General features: G+C 35.8%; 2 protein-coding genes across 15 annotated transcripts in view; one reads left to right on the top strand and one right to left on the bottom strand.

The window, feature by feature from the left end:
- Positions 1-26264, top strand: part of col12a1b (collagen, type XII, alpha 1b) — a 230408-nt gene that overhangs the window by 132517 nt on the left and 71627 nt on the right. For all 14 annotated transcript variants that reach the window (XM_073933734.1, XM_073933737.1, XM_073933733.1 and 11 more), the window contains 10 exons: positions 339-481; positions 6020-6149; positions 6546-6688; positions 10236-10365; positions 10969-11088; positions 13399-13545; positions 17253-17369; positions 19936-20088; positions 20189-20263; positions 24852-24991. In XM_073933734.1, the coding sequence (XP_073789835.1) occupies positions 339-481; positions 6020-6149; positions 6546-6688; positions 10236-10365; positions 10969-11088; positions 13399-13545; positions 17253-17369; positions 19936-20088; positions 20189-20263; positions 24852-24991 (1298 nt within the window). The remainder of the gene's footprint in view (positions 1-338; positions 482-6019; positions 6150-6545; positions 6689-10235; positions 10366-10968; positions 11089-13398; positions 13546-17252; positions 17370-19935; positions 20089-20188; positions 20264-24851; positions 24992-26264) is intronic.
- The window catches only part of LOC141379466 (uncharacterized), a 275167-nt gene that overhangs the window by 193291 nt on the left and 55612 nt on the right, over positions 1-26264 (bottom strand). The gene's annotated exons all lie outside the window — the stretch shown is intronic.

The following is a 26264-nucleotide window of genomic DNA, read 5'->3' as shown; positions in this document are numbered from 1 at the left end:
ATGCACTAAAATAAATTACGTTCTCTGTTGTTGCAGATTTCTTTTTTTACTGATTTCTATAGTAATAGTCACATCTGCTTTGGTTTAAAAACCATTTTAAGCAGTTTCAGCATCAACCCTAAATGCCCCCCACCACCTGCCTTTCCTTTTTGGCACTTTCTCACCATAATACCCGTCTGAGCCTCTGCCGAATGCTTGGCTCAGCATTCATTCCTGAACTTTACTGAGCTTCCTCCTGTTTAAACTGCTCCGTGAGCTGTCTGACTTCCTCTGCTCGTCTCCAAATTCCCTGTTCTCACTCTGCTTCTCTTTTAACATGTCCTCTCCCTCTTTCACAGTTCCAAGACTTCCACCACGGAACATCAAGGTCTATAACCCAACTCCCAACAGTCTGAATGTGCGCTGGGAACCCGCCTCAGGCCAGGTGCAGCAGTACAGGGTTGCCTACGCCCCGCTGACTGGGATTCGACCTCTTGAATCTGTGAGTGACGCACAAATATGCAATATATTTACATTCGTGTATTTAGGGGACACTTTCATGCCAAAATGCTTAAAATTGACATATTAAATTAGTGCTGGGAAATGCGAATACTTTCTGGGATTAATTGCAACTCAAAATTATCTGAAATTTTACGCAATCTTAACTGGAACATGAAGACAGGGCGGGACACATAGTAGCCCCTTTCCTTTATAAAAACAGCAGAATGAGGCAAAAATATTTATTGATTTATTTAGGCTGAACTGACAAATTACAGCCTGAGGTATCAAGGCATTTGTGCTGCCCATTACACTACAAACCACAGGAGAGGGCAAATTCTTCAGCAGGATAGCGCTCCTCCTCATACTTCAGCCTCCACATCAAAGTTCCTGAAAGCAAAGAATGTCAAGCTGCTCCAGGATTGGCCAGCCCAGTCTCCAGACATGAATGTTATTGAGCATGTCTGAGGTAAGATGGAGGGGGCATTGAAGGTGAACCCAAAGACTTGATGAACTCTGGGAGTCCTGCAAGAATGATTTCTTTGCTGTTCCAGATGACTTTATTAATCAATATTCCCCATGAACATAAATGTACCCAAATTACCCCGAAGAGATTTACCCTGTTGGTGGTCCCTTACACAGATTGTTGAAAGCTTATACCAATAAAAATACAAATTCAAACTATAAACAATACTCAAATGAATCACAAAAAGCAACCACAACAATGGCAATATTAAAAAGACACAGAAGAACTGCATATAAAGAGAGTTTCACTTTACATGTTTGAACACAGTCCATCTAGTCAGAAGGGAAGCATCTAATAATTAACCTCGAGTTAAGCCGTTTCTTTAAAAAAGTAGTCAGCAACTCTACATTGTTTCAATATAAACAGTAGCTAGACACATTGAAAATATAATTAGAGCTAACACATTTCAAATAATTATTAGGTCAAATAATAATAAAAAGAATGAGGACCTCGATTACCTCCAACACGCTAATGTAAACTAAATTCAGCTAATAAACCCGAAACAAAGACAATGGATTGAAAGCATAATGATAAACAGCAGTATTGAACTAAATATTTATTAAACTACAGCAAGGAAAATGGCTCTTGTCAACCCTACTGGGGAATGACTCATGTGAATCTGCAAATCTATTTATTTGAACAAGTTCATTGCTACAACAAACCGTCTGATTTGATTCACTAGACTTTCCAATAGTCCTTCAGAGAAAGAGAAAGGAGATGAATATTGCAGGATGATGTGTTTGTTTATTGAGAGAGTTTTCTTCAAGATCCATCGCTGCCTAATGGACAAAGTAGCTCATGACCGAACAACTGTAAACTACTCTTTGTTTTTTGCTACCGTCACAGTATTTTAAGTTAGTTGCGTCATTAATTTAAGTTACTTTCCAAAATGTTTAGCACTTACCGTTTTGCTATTTGGCATCTAGTGTTTGCAATACAGTCCCTCCAAGATTTTACAGGGATTTCTTTTAAATGTCTGCAGCCTTGGTGGCACGGTGGCTCAGTGGTTGCCTGACAGCAAGAAGGTCACTGGTTCGAGTCTCGGCTCGGCCAGTTGGCATTTCTGTGTGGGTTTTGCAAGTTCTTCCTATGTTGCCTAAGTAAAACAAATGCTTTAATACAGTAGTTGGTGGTTCATTCCACTGTGGCGACCCTTGATAAATAAGGGACTAAGCCAAAGGAAAATGAATTAATTAATATCTGCAGCCTAAAATTAGATTTTTTATGTTTTTTTTTCAAAACTTTTGACATTATGTGTTTCAGTTCTCGTGTTTTGCAATGGAAATACAATAAAATTCTTGCAAATTTTTTTGTTTTGTTGATGTCAAGAGCCATTGCACTCCCTGAACACAGCTGCTGCGCTCGTGCATCCAGGTTAATCATGAACAACTCAGTGCGCATGCGCTAGTTGCACTATCGCGGTCTGATTATGTTTAATCAAGGTTTATATGCCTCAAATACATAACATCTGTGCCAAATATTTCAACTGACGAACATATTAACAATAATACAACCGTATAGCCCAATTAAATGTATGCATTGGCATGTTACAGCCCTAATGAGTATGATTATGTGAAACTCCATATATATACATATTGCATTGATTTCGGGTACTTAGCGATGCACGCACACATATATGCACAATCCTTAAATGCTCTGCTGAGTTAGACTCTATAATACCTGTTTTATAACTTCAAACTATCAACAACCACCACTGAGCTATAATATATCGTTCTTCCCGTGGTGGATTTTGGCATAGTCCATTTCACGAGAGATGGCGGGGGTGAGTGGAAGAAACCAAGTCGCGGGGGGAATATTTTCTACAGAAATAATTTATGATTTCTTATTTGGCCCGGTACCAATTGTTCCACGGACCGGTACAGGTCCGCGGCCCGGTGGTTGGGGACAACTTCTTTAAGCAATAGCCACCAGACGCAAGGAACAACCGCTTTTCCATTGACATACAGGTAGTTGTCATACCTGTTTAGATGCCAGCATTTGTGTGCAAGAGCACACGATTCATCTGGGTTTCTTTATTTATTGATTTATTTTGGAGATAATGTTTACATATTTCTAAATGCATATGAATACAACAGAAAGACACAACACCAATATAAAACAAACAAAAGCTATAACAATTTACAGGCCTGTAGCCAGCCTGGTGAAAGGTATGTTTCTTTTTTTTTCTCAAAAAGTGGACCTTTTTGCAGTTTTACGCCTCAGTTTCTATTTAACTCTGAGATTTAAATACTGTGTTTTGCTGGATTAGCTAGTCAGATGTTATCATAACCACAGTTTGTGATGTACTAAAAATATGTTTTTAATACAAACATGTTTTTAAAAGAATTAGGGCTGTAAAAGCGCACCTACGTAAAGCAGCATGAACTTTTATTATAATGCTGGGTTCACACCAAAATGCGAAGTAGTGATGTGACGTTGTGCGCCGAGGCTTCGAAGCATGTATCAAAAAAAACGATACATCTCGCAGTGTACCGGAGCTTGATTCGTTTTGCCATCATCACGTGATCAGTGACGTCCGAAGCTTCATTTTCGCCTATACCCACGTGACTGCTTCGAATTTTGATTCAAAGGTTTAAACACCCTCATGGGTTAGTAAAGTTTATAGCGAGAGATTAGGCGTCGATTACATACATTTCTACTGTTTCAAAGCACTGCACCTGTCTCACACACCAGTAATTAAACTAAAATACAATAGTAATTATCTATCCCTGTACAAATAGTAGTTTATCTATCCCTGTACATATATTCATATACTGTAACATATACACTTGTAATCATGTTTATCTATCTGCACACTACTGATTATTAATAGAAACCTGCACATATATTCATATATTGTAAATCTGTTCATAGCTTATCCAACCTGTATATAATGTTCATAGTACATCCATCTGTAAATATCACTATAGTTTTCTATAACTGCACTTTATAACTTATTCCTGTATCCTGCACTTGCTGCTATTGCACTGCTGGTTAGACCTAAACTGCATTTCGTTGCATTGTACTTGTACATGTGTAATGACAATAAAGTTGACTCTAATCTAATCTAATTTATAGTAAAAAGGATTTGAACCATACTAAAGTGTATTAGCGTATTTTTTACAACTATCTTTAAAGAAAACCACTGCATATCGTTGTATAGTGTTTAACAGAGACCAGCTGGCGCATATCACCCAAGCACATCACTCACATAGCCTCTTCCTAGAGCATTCGCCTCCCATGCAGGAATCGCTGGTTCGATCCCCGCTTGAAACAGGATTTGTTGTAATATGATAAACTTTTGAATACCTTGGATGTTACTACAGTCATCAGTGGTGTAATGTAATATATCTTATGTGTAAAAACTACAGTAATTGAGTAATTTGTTTATATTGCTGGTGTTGTATTACTACATGAATGAGTTGGTCAGATGTGAACATTATGAACACAGTGCTTTCCCACACTTTAACCAGAAGAGGTCCTCATCGAGGTCTGATTTAGAAAGCTTCGATTAACGAACCTTTTTCCAATACAATTGAGTCGAGCGCTTCACTGGTTCAGAAAGCTTCATTTCACCATCACTAATGCGAAGCACAGAGTCACTCTCTCTAGATTACTCACAGGATGTTTTTCACCTTATGCAAATTTTCCATTTCAGTTGAATATCTTAAAATATTAGACACGATTGAAGCTAATTCTGTGTGTTTACGATAAAGTCTTCCATTTTCTATCATTTTGCTTCACCTTTTTGTATTCAATTTGCATTTAATATTGTAAAAAAAATCTTGCTGCCTTAATTTTTTCACTTGAATCAAGTGAACTTTTGTAGTTATTTCAACTTACATCAGTCAAACTGACTATAAATATTAAGTTAAACTTTGTATAACTTGGGAAAGCATCGTTGAAACCTGATTAACTTATTCAAATAAGTCAAAGCAACACAAATATTTGCTGTCTTGACTTTTCGTCATTACATGTACAAGTACTTCAATTGTTCTGAATCATAATCTCTTGCGAGCCACATACAAATAACATGTTGTGCCAGATTTGGCCTACCCCTGCTGAAAAATTCAGCTTAAACCAGCCTAAGCTGGTTGGCTGGTTTTAGCTGGTTGACCAGGCTGGTTTTAGAGGGGTTTTGGCCACTTCCAGGCTGGTTTCCAGCCATTTCCAGCCTGGTCTTAGCTGGTCAGGCTGGGAGATGACCAACTTAAACCAGCTTGACCAGCTTAGCCAAGCTGGGAGTCCAGCCAAAACCAGCTATATCCAGCTTAAACCAGGCTGTTCAAGCTAGTTTTAGCTGGATTTGGCTGGTCATTTTCCAGCCTGACCAGCTAAGACCAGGCTGGAAATGGCTGGAAACCAGCCTGGAAGTGGCCAAAACCCCTCAAAAACCAGCCTGGTCAACCAGCTAAAACCAGCCAACCAGCCTAGGCTGGTTTAAGCTGGTTTTTTCAGCAGGGACAGGTTTTAAGTTTAACATGTATTGTAGCAGTACAAAGGCTTAGAGTCCCACAAGACTTCATTACGCTTCACTAAATATAACAAGTAACGACAAAACGAGACATTTTCATATCCTGTGTGCTGACCCATATTAGTCGAACACATCAGTTTGAGCCGGAGCTAATTCTGTCATGAGCTTTAGTGTATGAAAGGAATGCAGCAGCCTCTAAATGAACACATGCACAGATGTGGTGATAATCCCGCAGGGTGTTGACAGGTTACTGATGGGGTTTCCCTGTCACCTCCGATCCAGTCTCTCTTCAGCTCTAGCCGCCCCCGAGGGAAATTACACGCATTTGACAGTATTTATGTAGCATTTAACCCTGTGAGCACATCTGTTTGCATTACTTATCTGTTTGGAAATGTTATCTAGCCCTGCTAATCTAAACATGGGGCTTAACCAGTGACGTAATTCTGTATGTTCACTTTGCCAAACTCTTAAGGGTTGTAATACAGTGGATGTTTGTAAATATATTCTCCTCCATGTTATCTAAACCACGGGCTTCTCCTCAGGTTCTCGTTCCTGGCAACCTCAACAATGCTTTCCTGGATCAGCTCGTTCCAGATACTCCGTATTCGGTGAATGTGATGGCGGTGTATGCTGATGGAGAAGGCCCAGGGATTGACGGAAATGGAAAAACATGTGAGCTAAATGATTAAATATGATGTTTTTTGCATGTACTGTGCAAAAAAAGTTTGTTTTTTTAATTATTGTACAGTTGAAGTCAGATTAATAAGCCCCCCTGGATATTTTCCATCAATTTCGGTTTGATTAAAAGAATATTCAACCATGATATCCTTCCATGATAACTGAAAGGTGGATAAAAGCATGACTTTTTCACCTATGCTTATGTTTATAAACAATTGCTGCCATTTTTTTCTTTGTCAATAAGCCACTTAAATTGGACACACATCACAGTATGCATGAAAAGATCTTTCAATACTTTCATTTCATTGCAACTTCACAACACTCACAGCATCCACATGGCAGCACAACCACTTATAATAACTTGGCTTTCGTAAATGTTGTCTGTTTCAGTACCACGAGCTGGACCCAGGAATATGAGGGTCTTCGAAACCACCACAAGCACCATCAGCATTGGCTGGGATCATGCGGAGGGTCCTGTACAGCAATACAAGATTTCATATGCTTCGTTGACGGGAGATCCCATCACAGAATTTGTGAGTAAAAGTCTATAGCAGGGGTGGCCAACCCTGTTCCTGGAGAGCCACCTTCCTGCAGATTTCAGTTGCAACCCATATCAAACACACCTGCCTGTAATTATCACGTGGTGTTCAGGCCCTAATTAATAGGTTCAGGTGTGTTTGATATGGGTTGCAACTGAAATCTGAAGGAAGGTGGTTCTCCAGGAACCGGGTTGGCCACCCCTGGTCTATAGTGATTATTGCTACCGTACATTTGCACGTTTAGTTAGTTTCTAATGCAGCCCAGCTTTCAGGGAACATTTACAGAACGTTCCTTAAAAGTTGTAAATGTGATCACAGAACATTAGTACTACTTTCTACTAACTTTTCTCGAACATTCTTTGGAAAATTAATAGCAAAACCTTCTTAGAATAACGTTCTTGCAATGTCTTTGATGTTGACTCAAAATATGACTTTTGCTCTTGTTCAAACTACTTAAAATGAGTAGAAACAACACAATTCTTAAGTATTTTTTGGGACAACTTAATTGTTTTATGTTCAATCTACTTAAATTTTGTAAAAACAAGTAAGTTCACTTAATCGATTTGTGTTGGGAGAACATGAAGGAATTGATTTCATATTTACAGTGTTAGGGGCTACTCACACTATGCCATCCGTACCGTGCCCAGGCCCGTTGCCCGGATCGTTTGAGAAGTGTGAGTGCGCTGAATCGGGCTCAAGCACTGTTCACTTGGCCGGCCCTGGCCCAGTTGGAAGAGGTGGGCCTGAGCGCGGTTCACTTGGGCTTTAATGCGGTGCGCTTGTGTGTGAGTGCAAAACGTGCCAAAGCCCGAAACTGAAAGCGAGACGTGACTTTTAAGGAACTGTTTCATATGGATTTATTAATCATTCTTACTGTTCAGTGAACGCAAACTGCCGTAGTTTATTCACTGCACTACAGCTGTGCACCTTCAGCAGACCTCCTCATTCATGCAGCACGAGAGCTTTATGATTGTTTATGAGCGCCAAAAGTGGCGGATCTGTTCGGCGAAATATCTGACTGCGTGTCACCGCATCCCTAAGGACTGTTTGGCTAAATATTTGACTGCATGTCACTGCATATCAAACGAATAAAACTATATAACTAGAGAAATCTCTTGAGAGAGCGTTTCTCACTGAACAGCGCAGAGGCGATGACGTAAGCGTGGCGAGGCCCGATTGTGGTGTGAGTGCGGGCCGTCAGGGGAGACGAAAGGGGGGACAAGCGTGCTTTGGCCCGGTTCGAGGCAACTGTACATAGTGTGAGTACGGCCTTAGTTGATGTAAAAGTTCTTATGATGTTGATAGAAATATGCTCTTAGAGCATAATATAATTTAAATGGAATGTTCTAATAATGTTTAAGTAACGTTCTGAAAACATTAAAATAACATGAGGTGGAAACATTGTTAAAATGTTTTGGATAATGTTATCAATGAAAAATGAAAACATTGACATTAATAAGTTGACGTTTTGAACATTCTGGAAAACCCTACTCAGTGTTCGTGCTGCTATAAAACACATTTTTACGGGACTGTCCTACTTGTAATGATTCTAGAAGACTTTTTTTATGAAATGAACTCTTTTAAGGACATTTTTAGCAAAGTGACATCAGAAAAGATTTTAGTATTTTTATCATGTATCAAAACTAAAAATCTTATCTCATTTATGTATTCATTTGTTTTGTTGATTTTAATTGCATATTTATTATTGAAAGGTTCCTGCCATGTAAATAGCCTTGGTTGCTGACATGGCATTAAATAGAAAATACATTACATCACATTTTGAACATTTTAAGAATCTTCCACAATAATGTTTTAATAACTTACTGACGACATTAGGGAAACATTCTTAGAACATTAAGGCCCAATCCCAATTCTATTTTTGTACCCCTTCCCCTTGGCCCTTACAACTGAAGGTTAAGAGGAAGGGCTTCAAAAATTTCCCCTAACTTGCACACGTCACCATATGTCCTCTCTATCTCCTGCATCATGTGAGATCAGACAATGGGGACTGCTGTAGTTATTCCAGTTATGTATTGGTATTTATCTTCAGGAAATCACTGAAGGCATATAGTATGTTATCATAATGCTATTACGTGGCAATAAGATCGTAACACAGTGGCCATATTCATCAATGTAAACACACCAAAAACAACATTAACATTATAGCAGACACTGTAAACAGCTCATTCCCAGCCACTAGACATTACTGACAGGGTATTTGAGTGTCAGAATGTTGTGGGGCTGCACAGGAGTTATTAATAGGGTTTATAAATCGCAAAATTTAGCGTTTTTTTTTTTTTGTGTTTTTTTTTTTTTTTTAAAGCATGACGGTAAAACACAAACGCGGTTATGCATATATCCGAACATGTGTTTGGTTGTCATAATAATTCGTAATAATGACAAAAAATACTAATTTGTGGATCTCCTTACTTCAGGGTTCAGCTGTGGCAGGTGCATTCTGGAAAATTTTCTTACCCCTTGGTTTCAAGTGTGGTCCTGAAAAGTTTTCGTTCGAAGGGCTATTCACCCCTTCCCCTTAGCCATACGCCTTCAAGCTAAAGAGAATTGGGACACCACTACCCCTTGGCGTGCACGCGCAAAACGAGGGGTAGGGGTAAAGGGAAGGGCTAAGGGGTACAATTGGAATTGGGCCTAAGACTATAGATGAGACTTAAACATTATTAAAACATTTTGAGTAAGTTTTGATAATGCAAAACTCAAAAATACTACAATATATATATATATATATATATATATATATATATATATATATATATATATATATATATATAAATAAATAAAAAATAAAACTTAATGGAAACATTTTCAGAACCTAAAGTTGTTAGCTGGGAATAATTTTGAGTTCTTAAAAATGAAAAATGTTTACCTGTTTAATTATTGCCTTTTATATTTGTACATTATATGATTCGTCATGTATGTTTCATGTCTCAAATCATTATGGTTATGACTATTCAACCAAACATCACATATTTGATATGTTAGCTAACTCTATCAAACCTCTTCAGCTGCTTCAGAATGCAGCAGCACGAGTGGTCTTTAATGAACCTAAAAGAGCACATGTCACTCCGCCACTCATCCATTTGCACTGGCTGCCTGTTGCTGCTCGCATCAAATTCAAAGCTCTGATGTTTGCTTACAAAGCGACCTCTGGCTTTGCTCCTTCTTATCTTATCCCGTTCAATCTGCCCAGTTGGTGGAATGAACTCCCTAACTGCATCAGAACGGCAGAGTCACTCGCTGTCTTCAAGAAACGACTAAAAACTCAACTATTTAGTCTCCACTTTCCTTCCTAATCTGCAATTGCCTCTCTGGCTATACATGTAACTGTACTCAAAAATTTTTTTTAAAATAACTTACATTACTAATGCTTTGCTTCTTAGACTTTACACACCTGTAACTTGCCTACAGCACTTATTCATTGCTGCTCGTATAGTTGTGTAAATTGCTTCCTTGTCCTCATATGTAAGTCGCTTTGGATGAAAGCGTGTGCTAAATGTAAATTTGATGGTTTTCTCAACAGACTGTTGTGCCTGGCAACAGAAATAATGCTATGCTTCAAAATCTGCATCCGGACACTCCGTACAACATCACCGTTACAGCAGTTTATCCCGAAGGACCTGGTGGATCCCTGAACGGAAACGGAAAAACACGTCAGTTTTTGTTACATTTTTCTAGGATTGCTATGCAAAGAATTTAAGAGTAATTGACTAAAAGTTTCAGCATTACTTCTTCAGAGGAAACCTATTATGCCCCTTTTTACAAGTCTGATGTGCCTAAAGTGTGTATGTGAAGTTTAAGCTCAAAATACCACACAACTAATGCTTTATAACTGCCCCTTTTTGGATTTGATCTTAATTGTGGTATTTTGGTGACTGTCACTTTAAATTTAAATGAGATTGTGCGCTTTCGAAAGAGGGCGGAGTTATATGTACCTGTGCCAGCATAGTGGCAGATTCAAAAACAAGACTAACGTCCTATGCTATAGTGGGCGGGGCTTTCCCCCTCTGATGACACGTATAACAGGAGAACGTCAATCAAAGTGTTTCTGCAAACTGTTTTGATCAAATCTGATTACATTATATTATTATTTATATATTTTTACCATTTAAAGCCGGTTATATTCACAGACTGTTGCCACACAACTGTGTTAAGACAGGTACTTTTGGATAGTATGTCTCCTTTAATGCACTTCTCAGTACTATGACACAAGCCTCTAGCTGATATTTTGCTCTTACTTTGCATTTTCTGTTCAGTCGGTCTACTGGCACCTCAGAACCTGCGAGTCTCAGACGAGTGGTACACGCGCTTCCGTGTGTCCTGGGATCCTGCTCCCTCTCCAGTCATGGGCTACAAACTGGTCTACCAACCAACAAGTACGAAACATTGCAGTATTATGACTGGTAACACTTTACAATAAGGATGTATTAGTTAATATATGTATTAACATGAACAAACAATGAATAATGCATTATTACAGTATTTATTCATGTTAGGTAATGAACATATAGTCATTCATTGTCTGTTGATGTTTCTGTCACGATCACATAAAAGAAGACTTGGAACCCAACTGCAAGTAAAAATAGACTTTTAATGAAGATCTCACAAAAACAGGTAAGAAGGTGACTGGAAGTAATAAAGATCCGTGTAGAGGAAATAATCAGAATAGAGCTGGATCAGCGGCGCCGATTAAATGTTCATGATAAACATCAACAGAGAGGATCAATCATTCATCTTCGATGAAAGCAGGAAGCATTAAGAAACTGCAACAAGGTATCAACCAGTCCACTCACCACCAGTGAAATCAGCGAGGAGAGCCTGACAAAACACAGAAGACCGTGAACATACAACGAACTGACAAAGTGAGACAGGAATGCGGAACATTTATAGGCGCATAAATGCGCTGCACCTGTGGGGCGCTGATTATCCATAGATATATACACTAGATGTCGCCTGGCCTATTGTTGTCTCTTGGATGGAATGCGTCAATAGCGCCGCCATCTTGGTACAGGGTAGCGCTCCTTTGAAATGAATGCGGGACCAAGGGACAGTGGAGGACTGTGGCCATGCAAAGCCAGAGATATACACATATACACGTATATCTATGATCGGGAGTTTTCCTGGATGTTAGTATGTAATTTTTTTTTTCTAATTACGAAAACTATAATGTTACATCACTTTTCTACATTGATGGATCAGTGACCGCACGGGCATTCCTGACAAAAAGCTTGTGTTTGTGTGAACAGTACTATTCACCCTCCCTGTTAAATTTGATCCAATCATGTCCTGAAACACAGCTCCTCTCCTGCTTTCACTTCTCATACTGACGGAGGGAGCGATTCGTTTGTGAATGAATCCCCCGAACGACTCCTTTCACTAACGTTAGCCGACAATAATACAAGTTTCTGGCAGCGCAGCATCTCGTTGTCATATTTCTTTTGCATTGTTTGCTGATTTTATTCAACAAAACTAGCATAAGCCGAGTGTTTAGTGCGAGTTGGAGCTGCTTTGCCTTATAGTGAATGCAGTAAGTGACTGTATTATCATCAATAACGTTACCTGATTAGCACAAAAGTTCAGAACATACAAAAACAGAAAAAACGTAATCTTACCTATGAAATGTTCTGCCTTTGTGCTTTGTTTTCTTTGTTTGCTCGTTGCTACACCCGTAGACGGCGCTAAAGTCCCGAATCTTCACGTAATAACACTGTCTTGACTAGTGCGGTTGAATGACACTTGTCCTGGGAGCACTGTACCAATGTGGCGGCGCTATTGACGCATGCTCAGGGTCCCTATGCGATATCTAGTATATATATCTATACTGATTATCAGCTGAGCGGTGCTAGGCAACGGTTCCGGTGACAATGATCATGTGACCACTCAGCTGATGACATGAAAACAAACAGCCACTGACTCCCACACGAACACAAGCACAAATGCACACACGCTAGAAACACATACCCCTAAATGATTAAACTGTCACACAAACACAGACACTTTTAAAAAGAGAGCTGATAGATCCACAACCGTGACCATTAACTTACTGTGCATTAGCTAATGTTCATTCATTCATTCATTCATTCATTCATTCATTCATTTTCTTGTCAGCTTAGTCTCTTTATTTATCCGGGGTCACCACAGCGGAATGAACCGCCAACTTATCCAGCAAGTTTTACACAGCGGATGCCCTTCCAGCCGCAACCCATCTCTGAGAAACATCCACACACACATTCACACACTACGGACAATTTAGCCTACCCAATTCACCTGTACCGTGTATCTTAGGATAGAAGGAGAAACCGGAGCACCCGGAGGAAACCCACGCGAAGGCAGGGAGAACATGCAAACTCCACACAGAAACGCCAACTGAGTTGAGGTTCGAACCAGCGACCTTCTTGCTGTGAGGCGACAGCACTACCTACTGCGCCACTGCCTCGCCCTTAGCTAATGTTAACAAGCATAAATACGTACTTTAATAATGCATTAATAAATACTGAACTATGATTAATAAAGGCAGTACATGATTTGTTAAGTATAAGTTAATATTAGTAAATACATTAACTAATGAAACCTTATTGTAAAGTGTGACCTTATGACCCAAGACACTGCAAGCCCTCATGACAATTCAATTACAATTCATCACAGCTCTTTATTTGCTAAATGTGTCTTTTTGTGTTTTTCTTTAGCTAAAGATGAATCTTTGGAGGTGTTTGTTGGTGACGTCACCAGCTATACCCTTCACAATCTGCTACCCGGAACAACGTATGACGTTCAAGTTTACGCCCAATATGATGGCGGTGTCAGCAAACCTCTCATCGGACAAGGAACAACATGTATGTAAAGAAACAAAGCTCGTCTGATTTCATTGGACGTATCCCATCCTCTGATTCATTTCAAACACTTCCCTCAGGATATCAGAATAGGCTTTCTTTGGCAGGGACCAACAGATTTCAATTTTCATTTGGTTTTAGTGCTATCGATCAGCTGAGTTTTAATGCATTGAAAAAGATGATGTCCGCAAAATTGTTGCAAACAATTCATTTGTGGTTAATTTAAACTAACCAATTCAATTTAGTCGAACTTGATGTTCAACTTAATTTGTTTGTTTAAATTCAGCCCAAATATATTGTTTAGTAAATCCAAGGAATCACCATAGTGTGGGAAGAGGTAGCCGCTGTTTTTAGTACTATTAATGTTGTGTAATGTTCGACGTTAGTATATTGTGTGGTATAATAACCTGATCTTTCGAGGAGATGTAACTGTTTTACATTTGGTCTGTTTCGTGGCAAATTTTTATGAATTGTACGATTTTAAAAGGAGGTGTGGCACACAATTCCACCCCTAAAGCCAACTGTAATTGTTGGCTGAGCAGATCGTACTAAATTGTACGAATGCCATCATAAATATTAAGCCACTAAATCAAAAAGTTGCGAATTGCTGTGAGCGTTGGGTATATATGTTGAAAATCTATTACGCTGCAGAACAAATCGGTCCAAAAGTGGACAATAAAGTGTACAGTAACATTAACAAAATGGCAGACAATCAGGGCTTTACATTCACTTTTTTAATCACCGGCCACTGTGGCTAGTAGTGTTGCGATGTTACTAGCCACTCTGCATTTTCACTAGCCACAATTTTGTTGTTGGGAAAATATATTTTGTATGCATAAATTTGACGTCAACATGCTAAAATGACTTGATTTAAATTTTATGTTTTGTCCACATGCGTCCTCATTCATTTCACTTTTTGTGTGTCGAGTATGAGTTAGCTCAATGAGCATGAGCAGGTCATGGTTTCATAGTGTTATATTGCAATTATTTTTTATTTCACATGATTTTTTAAAGAGCGCAAAATTAACGATGTACCAAATTTATCTCTATAACCACACTAAACAATACTTATTTCTTAGCCCCAAATTTTTATTGTGTCAAAACAAGCTAAATATATCTGTATACTAAACTTTTTATTTAACAAAACATTTCTTAAAAAGAAAGAAACGCTTTTAAAAAATAACTATTGTCATGTGTCAAAAATATGCACAGTAATCTGTCGTGGCTAAAGATCTCTCGGATCACCTGTAACTGCACATAAATGGAGAGTTCATCTCCCATCAAAGCAACGTTGCAAAAAAATAATAGTAATTAAACCATTTTAACAAAAATAAAAGCAAATAAAACCGTTAGCTAATGAAAGTAGGTGAAAAATACTGTGTGTGGTAATGAAAGGATGATCACATGCTTACGGTTAACTTCAGGGCATTTAATAATCTGTTCAAAGTGAAATCTACCGGTGCTGCTCACAAAAAGACACATTTTGAGCTCTTAAAAGCATCAGGACTGTGGGTGCATGTTCATCACTTTTTGTCTAGTTTATTTGAAAGAGAACCGATGACAGTTGCATTTCCAGAACCTGTTCCAGACACGGTTGCTTTATGATTCGGGAGCGTGCACGCGTTAAGCAGTCGCGCGCATCACATCAGCTGTTAGCGCGAGTGATGATCATTCTCTCATTCGGTATTCACTTGCTTTCTTCTGCTCGCGTGATCACAATTATTTTACTTCTCGAATCTAAGATCACATAAGCAGACATATTGGGTCATCCTTATATTGTCGAACCCTGCTTTTAGGAAAACTACAATTTAAAAATTATTTTCAACCAGCCAAAGTGGCTAGTGGAGGTGTCTGTCTAACCCGCCAAAGCTGAAATCTACCCGCATTTGGCGGGTTGGCGGGTATTAATGTAAAGCCCTGCAGACAATGTACAGCAGCTGTGGTTAAAAGTACAGTAGAAACCATAAAAATTATTTTCGAAATTTAACGGTAAACTACCGTATTTTATTAATTAATAGTATTATACACCTGTGTTTTGAAGTACCTTTGTTGCACAGACAACAACACAATCATAAGAATATGGTAATAAGAAAGTCACGTGATGAACTAAAACTCGTCACAAACAACTTTCCAACAAGCAGAGAAACGTATTAAGCCTGATTTATACTTCTGCATCAAGTGACCGGCGTAACCCACGGCGCATGCAACGCGCATGGCTATGCATTTATACTTCTGCGCGCTGTCTCTTTTGGTCTGCATTAACACTTCCGAAACGCTAGTGGGCAGTGAGGTGTAAATGTTCCTCTGTGTCGAGTTTCTTCGCTACTTTTTTGCTTTTCCTGAACACTTCCTGGATGTAGAAGTGGCTCAAACTCGCTCATTTTGAGGCAGGAACCGGCGGACGTGCAACAACTTTAACTATGAGGTAAACGCAAAACAAAACTTTCCATCCGGAGCTCCTTCACGGGACTCCACACTTGTAAACAATCGCTACATTGGGTTCACGCCATTCACGCGGCTCTCGGTCACGCCCAGACTCGTCAGCGCTACCAAGCCGACCAATCATAGAGCTTGCGCTACGAGTCGTTGCGACGTGTAGTTACATTTTTTGAGAGGTGCTCGTCAGTGACGGCGGCGGCCACGGTGAAGGGCTATGCGTCAGCGCCGTAGCATACGCCGGCGTTTGACGCAGAAGTATAAATCAGCCTTTAATATATAGAAGATGCTACTAAATGACATCACGGTAACACACAAAAATGAATGCAATAAACATTATTTATCAACATTGTGTATGTAACGTATAACTCTACAGTGCATCGCTGATGAGAATGTAACGTAAAACTCTACAGTGCATCACTGATGAGAAAAAAAAAAAGCTAAAATAACAATAGCAATGTCACCAAAAAGTTTCATGCAGGGAACTCTGGCAAAGTCAATTTACGGTTAATAAACACACTGTAAAAAATAAATCCGTAAAATATTCGGTAAAAAAAACAGCAGCTGTGGTTGCCAGTACTTTACCGTTAAAAACACGGTACAAACCGTAAAAGTAATTTTTCATTTTTACGGGAAATTACCGTATTTTATTAATGTATAGAGGTAATGTGTCTGTGTTTTGAATGATCAACATCTACACATCTTTTGTTACACAGTTAGACGCATTAGCACACCCACATGCAGGTGGTGATGAGGAAGTTACATAATGAGCCAAAGCTCATCACAAACAACTTTTCCCACAAGCAGAAGTGTATCAGCATATAGAAGGTGCTCAGTGTCATTCACACAGCTACTAAACACCAGTATGGTAACACGCATAAAATTAAAGTCATGAAATAAACATTGTTTATCAACATTAGATGTAACATAAATCTCTAATGTACACAACTGATGGGGAAACAACTAAAAAGATCCATAATAATGTCAACCAAATGCATAAAAAGTTATGTACCATGCTGGGAATTCTGGGAAAGTCAATTTACGGTTATTCGCCGTATATATTAAGGAAATATACCGTTAACCAGGTTACGGATTTGTACTGTAGCATTTTTACAGTTTTTTACTGTTGAAATCACGGCCATTTTTTACACATATTAAGGAAACTTACTGTTAGCCAGGTTAGCATTTTTACCGTTTTTTTTTTATTACAGTTTTTTTTTTATATTTGAAAATATTCCCAATTTGGGCACAATATTTCTGTCTTGTTTTTTCAGTGTACCTCAATGTGACCAACCTGGAGTCGTATGACGTTGGCTACAACAGGTTCTGCATCAAATGGACACCTCACCGCGCCGCCACATCCTACAGAATCAAACTAAACCCTGTGGATCGTGAGTAATGATTACATTAAGGCTTTAGCCAACACTGATCTCTTTCAAAACCAAGTGTATTCACAAATATTTGAAATTTGCAGAGAACTTAATCATTAAATAAACCGCTATTTTAAATTTTAGTTATGCTTTTCCATAAAATCACCATTTTTACAGTCTTTTTCAAATCAAATCAAATCAAATCAGGCCTTTATTTGTCACATACACTTTCGTATAGTGAAATTACACGACCATACACAACCACCACGACCATACACAAACATCACAATACTCAGGGGAAGACAGGTCACAGGAGGTAGCATTTAGAAAGGGAAGTAAGATACATCTGGAGAGTCAGGGTAAAAAAAACACACCCTTTAACCGTGCTCTTGAATTAGAGCAGAATAAGAACACGGAGAAAAAAACAGCCCACTAGCATAAGCACACCGACAAGACACAACATTGACACAGGGGATATGGATTCAGTCTGATGAGTGCGGGACTGTATCCATATCCCCTGTTACATTGATGAAATTGTTAAATTATAAGCATATATTCATCAACGTTGTATTTGTGTCTGTGTTATGGAATAGTCAGCAGTTGACCCTGCTTTTAACTCTGACTTCATTGGTTTACGTAGACCAATGAAGCTCATCGGTTTGTTTATCTGAGGGCTGCGTTCACTTCCTACAACTGGATGAGTAATGTTTAATGCACAAACCAAACCACTTTTATAAATTGCTAATTTAAAGATGCTCACATTCAAGTTCACAAACGCTGATGCTTTTATTAAACAGAGATATATAAGTATTGGTTGATAGTATTGAAATGTATATATTGATATGTGTATATATACAGTTGAAGTTAAAAAGTATTAGCCGCTCATGAGTTATATATTTATTTTTCGTATTCATGTATTTCCCAACTGATGTTTAACGGAGCAAGACATTTTCCGCAGTATTTTCTATAATATTTTTTCTTCTGGAGAAAGTCTTAATTTTGTTTTGGCTAGAATAAAATCAGTTTTATTTTTTTTAAAACCATTATGAGGTCAATTATTAGCCCACTTAAGCTATATTTTTTCGGTTATCTACAGAACAAACCATTGTTATACAATAACCTGCTTAATTACCCTAAATTTAACCTAATTAACCCATTTAAGCCTTTAAATGTCACTTTAAGCTGAACACTCCTATCTTGAAAATATATATACTACAATTATTATTTATTTACTGTGAACCTATTTTTTTATATTAACTTTATCATTTTAATAAATCATTTACATTTTCTTATTTGTTTACAATTTTATTTAGCTATAGTGTGTATTTTTTATATTTTACATATATATATATATATATATATATATATATATATATATATATATATATATATATAAATTATTTGTTTATATATTTATTTTTTCAGTGAATTCATTTTTTATATTTTATTTAACATTTTATTATTTTAATATTTTATATTAAAATGTTCTTATTTGCTTACATGTTAAATTAATTTTAGTGTTTATTTTATATATTTTAATTATATACAAATTATTTATTTATTTAACTATTTATTTCAGTGAATAATTTTTTATATTTTATTTTATTATTTATATAAACATTTTGGGATTTGCTTAAATTTTGAATTATTTTTGTGCTGTTTTTCATGTTTCAATTATATATAAATTATTTGTCCATCTAATTATTTATTGTATTTGTATATTTTATTTTAAAATTTTATTAGTTTAATTTTTATATTAAAATTGGATTATTTGCATACATTTTAATTAATTTTATTGTTTATTTTTATTTGTTTAATTATAATTAACTAATTAATTAATTTGTTTGTTTATTCGTTTGATTATATATTTGTTTATTTCAGTGAATTTTTTTTTATATTTTATTTTAACATTTTATTATTTTGATCATTTATATAAAATTGTATTATTTGTTTACATTTTGAATTAGCTTTATTGTTTATTTTAATTATATATGAATTATTTTTTCATTTATTTATTTCATTTCATTTATTTATGTATTTTTCGTATTCAAGTATTTCCCAAATAATGTTTAACAGAGCAAGACATATTCCACAGTATTTTCAATAATATTTTCTTCTTCTGGAGAAAGTCTTAATTTTATTTTGGCTAGAATAAAAACAGTTTTAATTTTTTTAAACCATTTAAGGTCAATTATTAGCCCCCTTAAACTATATTTTTTCTATTATCTACAGAACAAACCATCGTTATACAATAACCTGCCTAATTACCCTAACTTTAACCTAATTCACCCAGTCAAGCCTTTAAATGTCACTTTAAGCTGAACACTACCATCTTGAAAAATATCTAGTCAAATATTATTTACTGTCATCATGGCAAAGACAAAATAAATCAGTTATTAGAAATTATTATTAAAACTGTTTAGAAATGTGTGGAAAATCTGAAATCGGAGGGCTGATAATTCAGAAGGGCTAATAATTCTGACTTCAACTGTATACATAAGACAATCCAGATATGATGTTATCAAGAAAGCACTGTTTTTGTATGTGTGATAGTAATTGACTGCACTATTTTATAATGTGTTTGCAGCATCGGCTAAAGGTCAGCAGGAGATCACCATCACTGCGAGTCAGAGTCAGTACTGTTTTGAGGGTTTGAGTCAGGATTCTCTTTACACCGCCACTGTGTTTGTCCAGACACCCAATCTAGAAGGGCCTGGAGTCGGTACCAAAGAGCGCACCCGTGAGTTCAGCATTCGTCCAGATTTAAGGAGATATCTATCTATTTTTTGGATTTAAACTGATCTTGTGACGTCCGTTGTCTTCGTTTGGTTCATCTGTAGGTGTCAAACCCACTCCTGTGCCAACAAAACCCCCCACTCCTCCTCCGCCACCCACCATTCCTCCCGGCTGGGCTGGTAAGTCATGTTAGTTTTTATTGTTTCATAGCAGCAGGCTTTCATGAATCTATAGAAATACCTTTTATTTTTATATTTAAATTGAAATTTTTTGGTGAATTTAGTTTTAATTATATATATAGTTTATTTATTTATTTATTTATATTTTAAAATTTTATTATTTTAATAACTAAATTTTCTTATTTGTTTAAATTTTGAATTAGCTTGAGTGTTTATTTTATATATTCTATTTATATTTATTTATTTATTTCAGTGAGCTTATTTTTATATTTTATTTTAACATTTTATTATTTTAATGCTTACATTTTTTGAGTTTGCATTTTGAGTTAGCTTGAGTGTTTATATTAAATATTCTAATTATATTTATTTATTTGTTTATTTCAGTGAAATTATTTTTTAATCTTATTTTAATATTTAATTGTTTTGATATTTTCTATAAAACATTTTTTTATTTGCTTAAAGTTTTAATTAGCTTTAGTGTTTATATCATATATTTGTAATTATTTATAGTTTATTTTATTTATTTATTTATTGTGAACAAATTTTTTATTTTAACTTTATTATTTTAATAAATCATTTACATTTTCTTATTTGTTTAGATTTTGAATTAGCTTTAGTGTGTATTTTAAATATTTAAAATATATAAAAATTATTTATTTATATATTTAATTTTTCATTGAATTAATTTTTTATATTTTATTTTAACATTTTATTATTTTAATATTTTATATTAAAATGTTCTTATTTGCTTACATTGTAAATACATTTTTGTGTTTATTTGATATATTTTAATTATATATAAATGATTTATTTATTTAACTATTTATTTCAGTGAATTTATTTTATTTTATTTTAATTTTTATGTAAACATTTTTGGATTTGCTTAAATTTTGAATTATTTTTAGTGTTTGTTTTTTTATATTTGATTATATATAAATTATTTGTTTATTTAATTATTTATTTCACTAAATTTATTTTGTATATTTTATTTTAACATTTTATTATTTTAATATTTATATTAAATTGTATTATTTGTATGCATTTTTAATTAGCTTTAGTGTTTATTTTTTAATTGTTTAATTATATATGATCAATTAATTTATTTGTTTGTTTATTTTTTATTTTAATTATATGTTTGTTTTTTTCAGTGAATTAATTTTTCATATTTTGTTTTAACATTTTATTATTTTGATCATTTATATAAAATTGTATTATTTCTTTACATTTTGAATTAGCTTTAGTGTTTATTTTAATTATATATGAATGATTTTTTTATTTATTCATTTCGGTGTTTTTTATATTTTATTTTAACAGTTTATTATTTTAATAATAATATAAAAAGTTTCTTATTTGCATAAATTTTGAATTAGATTGTGTTTATTTTATTTATTTTTTTTTTATTTAATTATTTTATTTTATTTATTTTTTGGATAATTAATTTTGGATTTAAAATGTTCAGTTCGTAAAAATTATTAGAATTGGATGCATAAAGTTCTCAAAATTATCTCAAAAATTTGCAAAAAAGAGAAAGTTTTTATTAGAATATCTTCAGTTTTTGTTTCTTTTTTAAATAATTGTGTTATTGATCTTTTGTTACTCTAAATGTCTTTTTGTTTTATCTTCTGTTTGTTAATATATACAATGTTTTTAATATTTTTAGTTTTTATTTATGTATTAGTTTAGTGCTTCAGTCTTCAGTATAGCTGTATATATGTATATTGTCATGGTTTCTGTATTAGCAGGTGGTCTACTGGCAAGCAGCACTCTTTTCTTCAAACAAATGTTTTCAGGTCTTGTTAGTAATTGGATGGCAGTTGGGGTTTTGGAAGAGTCTAATAATATGTCCAGAGCTTTTATGGACACATGCATTGAAAACATGTTCTAGATTTGCTTTCTTTGGAATGACTTTGAATCAAATTAATATCAGTTTTAAAACCTTGGACAAAATCCTTTTGATAATAAAATACGTATCCTTTCTTTTTATCTTCAATTCATAAAAAAAAAAAAAATTTTGAATCGGATCCCTAAATTCATGCTGGATCATTCTCAAAACCTGTTTGTTCATCGCATGAAAAGCCAACTGCTTGTGTCTGCAATAGTTTCTGGTCCAGAAGAGTCAGCTGGATTTAAGTGCAGAGAGATGTGGACTAATCCACGGAGGATTCAAAAGCTTAAGAAAGACATTTTTCAGAAATATGTTGCATGGAAATGTGGAAAAGACTGAAAAATGAACAATTCTTGTATATAATTTATAAATACATTGATTAATATTGGTTTAAGTGTTTATGTAAACATTTCTGAATTCTATTTTTTATGAATTAATATTAGCTAATATGCAAACACATGCAGTGAGACAAATATTGATCACTATTACTTCATGGTGCAGTTATGAGATAAATGAGACCTTAATGTTAATTGGCTCATTTTAAAGGAACACTTTACTCCTTTTGTGTGGAGATAGGATCATTTCACTACTTCACTAGAGTTAAACCCTTGAGTTTTATCATTTTTTAATCCATACGATGTTTGGGTCTGTTGGGAGCACTTTTAGCTTAGCATGGATCATTGAATCAGATTAGACCATTAGCATCTTATTCAAAATTGATCAAAGAGTGTCATTAATTTATTTCTACAGTTACATCATGTACTAAGACCTACAGAAAATAAAAAAAGTTGATCAAGGAACTTTGCTCTCGTACCATAGCTGCTTTAGGCACAATGAGATTATGCAGCACCTGAACATTTGCTAACTTCTGTTTTAGTACACAATCTAACTACAGAAGAGTCAAGTTTTAAGTAGGAAAATGATCCACTCTTTGGTCATTTTTGAGCAAAATGTTAATGGTTTACCTGATTGATCTATGCTAAGCTAAACTAATCTAAGCTAAGCTAAGCTATAAAGTGCTCTTTCCAGACCTGGCGGTCATCAAAATGGATTAAAAAATAGTCAAATTTAATTGTTTTACTCAAATGAAATGCTAATGGTCTAATCGGATTCACTGATCCATGCTCAGCTAAGCAAAGCTTGGCTAAAAGTGCTCCCTGCTGACTCTGCAATCATCTGAATGGATTTAAAAATGGTATAACTACACTGTTTACTCTAGCGAAATGCTAATGGCCAAGTCCGATTCGGTGATCTATACTAAGCTAATCTAAGCTAAGCTAAAAGTGATCCCTCCGGACTCGGCGATCATCTAAATGGATTTAAAAATGGTAAATCTGAGCTGTTTAACTCAAGTGAAATGCTACTGGTCTATTTCGATTCAATGATCTATGCTAAGCTAAGCTAAAAATGCTACTTCCAGACTCATCGATCATCTGTATTGATTACAAAATGGTAAAACTAAACAGTTTAACTCAAGTAAACTGCTAATGGTCAAATCTGATTCAATGATCTAAGCTAAGCTAAGCTAAAAATGCTACCTCCATACTTTAACTCAAGTGAAATGGAATCCGGTTCAATGATCTATGCTAAGCTAAGCTAAAAATGCTACTTCCAGACTCGTCGATCATCTGTATTGATTCAAAAATGGTAAAACTAAACTGTTTAACTCAAGCAAAATGTTAATGGTCAAATCCAATTCAATGATCTATGCTAAGCTAAGCTAAAAATGCTACCTCCAGACTCATTGATCTTCTGAATGAATTTAAAAATGGTAAAATGACACCGTTTAACTCTAGCTAAATGCCAGTGGTCTAATCTGATTCAATGATCTATGCTAAGCTAAGTTAAGCTAAAAGTGCTCCAGAACTGGCGAAAATCTGATTGGATTAAAAATTTGTAAAACTAAACTATTTAACTCTAGCAAAATGCTAATTGTCTAATCGATTCAATGATCTATGCTAAGCTAAGCTATGCAAAGCTAAAAATGCTCTCCCCAGACTCAACGATAATCTAAATGGTTTTAAAAATGGTAAAACTAAAGTGTTAAGCGAAATGCTAATGGTATATTCTGATTTAATGAACTATGCTAACATAAGGTAAAAGTGCTCCCTCCAGACCCAGAGATCTTCTGAATTGATTCAAAAATGGTTAAACTATACTGTATAACTGGAGCAAAATGCTAATGGTCTAATCTGATTCATTGATTTATGCTAAGCTGAGGTAAAAGTGCTCCCTCTAGACCTCGTGATCATCTGAATGGGTTCATTAATGGTAAAACTAAACCATTTAACTCAAGGGAATTGCTAATAGTCTAATCCCATTCAATAATCTATGCTAAGCTAAGCTAAATGGGCTCCCTCCAGATCAGAGATCATTGAAATGGATTCAGAAATGCTAAAACATAACTGTTTAACTCTAGTGGAGTAGTAAAATAAGCTTATTTTACAAAAAGAAGTGGAGTGTTATTTAAGACCTTCTGGATTAAACAAGTTTCTCATTCCTATGTATTTTCTCTAGAACGTGTGACTGATTATTGCAGTAATTACAACATGGAGGTTCATTAAGCTGCAGTTTTTTTCAGTAACTGTGTTTGCTAATGAGACTTCATTACCCTCTTCAGCTCTTGTGTAAAAGTTTCATTGTAAATGAATGGTTTGGCTTCAGCCGTTCTGTGCTTCATGGAGCTGTTTTGTGTGTGCTCAGTGTGCAAAGGAGCAAAGGCAGATGTGGTTTTCCTCATCGATGGCTCCTGGAGTATCGGAGATGAGAGTTTCAGTAAAGTCATCCAGTTCGTCTTCAGCGTTGTTGGTGCTTTTGACGTTATCGGACCAACAGGAATGCAGGTAACGTGCTAGCAATGGCATAACAACCTTAGCAGCTACAGTACTGGATTTTAAAGGTCCCGTGAAGTGCTTTGAAATGTTTGTTGGAGGTTTGACGAAATCTCAAATGTAAATTAAAGAGAGGGTGAGACATACACTCTCAGAAATAAAGGTAGGCGAGCTGTCACTGGGGTGGTACCTTTTCAAAAGGTACAAGTTTCTACATAAAAGGCCCATCCCTGCTGAAAAATCCAGCTTAAACCAGGCTAGGCTGCTGGTTGGCTGGTTTTAGCTGGTCGACCAGGCTGGTTTTAGAGGGGTTTTGGCCACTTCCAGGCTGGTCTTAGCTGGTCAGGCTGGGAGATGACCAGCTAAAACCAGCTTGACCAGCCTAGCCAAGCTGGGAGTCCAGCCAATACCAGCTATATCCAGCTTAAACCAGGCTGGTCAAGCTGGATTTAGCTGGATTTAGCTGGATTTGGCAGGTCATTTTCCAGCCTGACCAGCTAAGACCAGGCTGGAAATGGCTGGAAACCAGCCTGGAAATAGCTAAAACCCCTCTAAAACTAGGCTGGTCAACCAGTTAAAACCAGCCAGCCTGGCTGGTTTAAGCTGGATTTTTCAGCAGGGATATTAATACCTCAAGGGTACATATTAGTACCTAAAAAGTACAAAAGTGTTCCTCTTAAAATTTTGAGGTACTTATATATACTGTTAAGGTACCAATATCTACCCTTTAAGTACAAACGTGTACCTTTTGAAAAGATATCACCCCAGTGACAGCTCGCATACCTTTATTTCTGAGAGTGTAGAGTAGCTCCTTCTCTTTTAAAAAACTGCCAAAAGCAGTTTGTTTTTATTAAAGCTCTGCCTGTAAGAGTGGTTGAGCTCAATCACATCAAACAAACAGCAAATGCAAAGCTTCTTAAAGGGGGCGGGGCATGTCAGACACTAGAGAGTATTTGATTGGTCAAGAAACTGAAGTATGAGGTGACGTAAATAAAACTGTTGATCCACTTAGGCGGAAATGACAAACTACAAGCAAGCCGATGCTTGTATCAGTTTTATATCTTCTAAAAGGAAATTTTGTTATTATTTGAAGCACACTCGCTCATTGATATCCTTAAAACTAACTGTTTGAGCTAACAGAAAAGCAGAGGCTTCCAATTCAGAACTGTTTGATTTAGTGGCTAATTTGTATGAAGTCGTACGATCTAATTTGTACAATTTAGTACGATTTGCTCATCGCTCATTAATGGTTGGGTCTAGAGGTGGGGTTGGGGGCCACGCCTCC

The sequence above is a fragment of the Danio rerio genome, chromosome 20, assembly GCF_049306965.1.
Source record: "Danio rerio strain Tuebingen ecotype United States chromosome 20, GRCz12tu, whole genome shotgun sequence".
Classification (NCBI taxonomy): Eukaryota; Metazoa; Chordata; class Actinopteri; order Cypriniformes; family Danionidae; genus Danio; species Danio rerio.
Note: the sequence above shows the minus strand (reverse complement) of the source record. Positions and strands in the feature narration are given on the sequence as shown.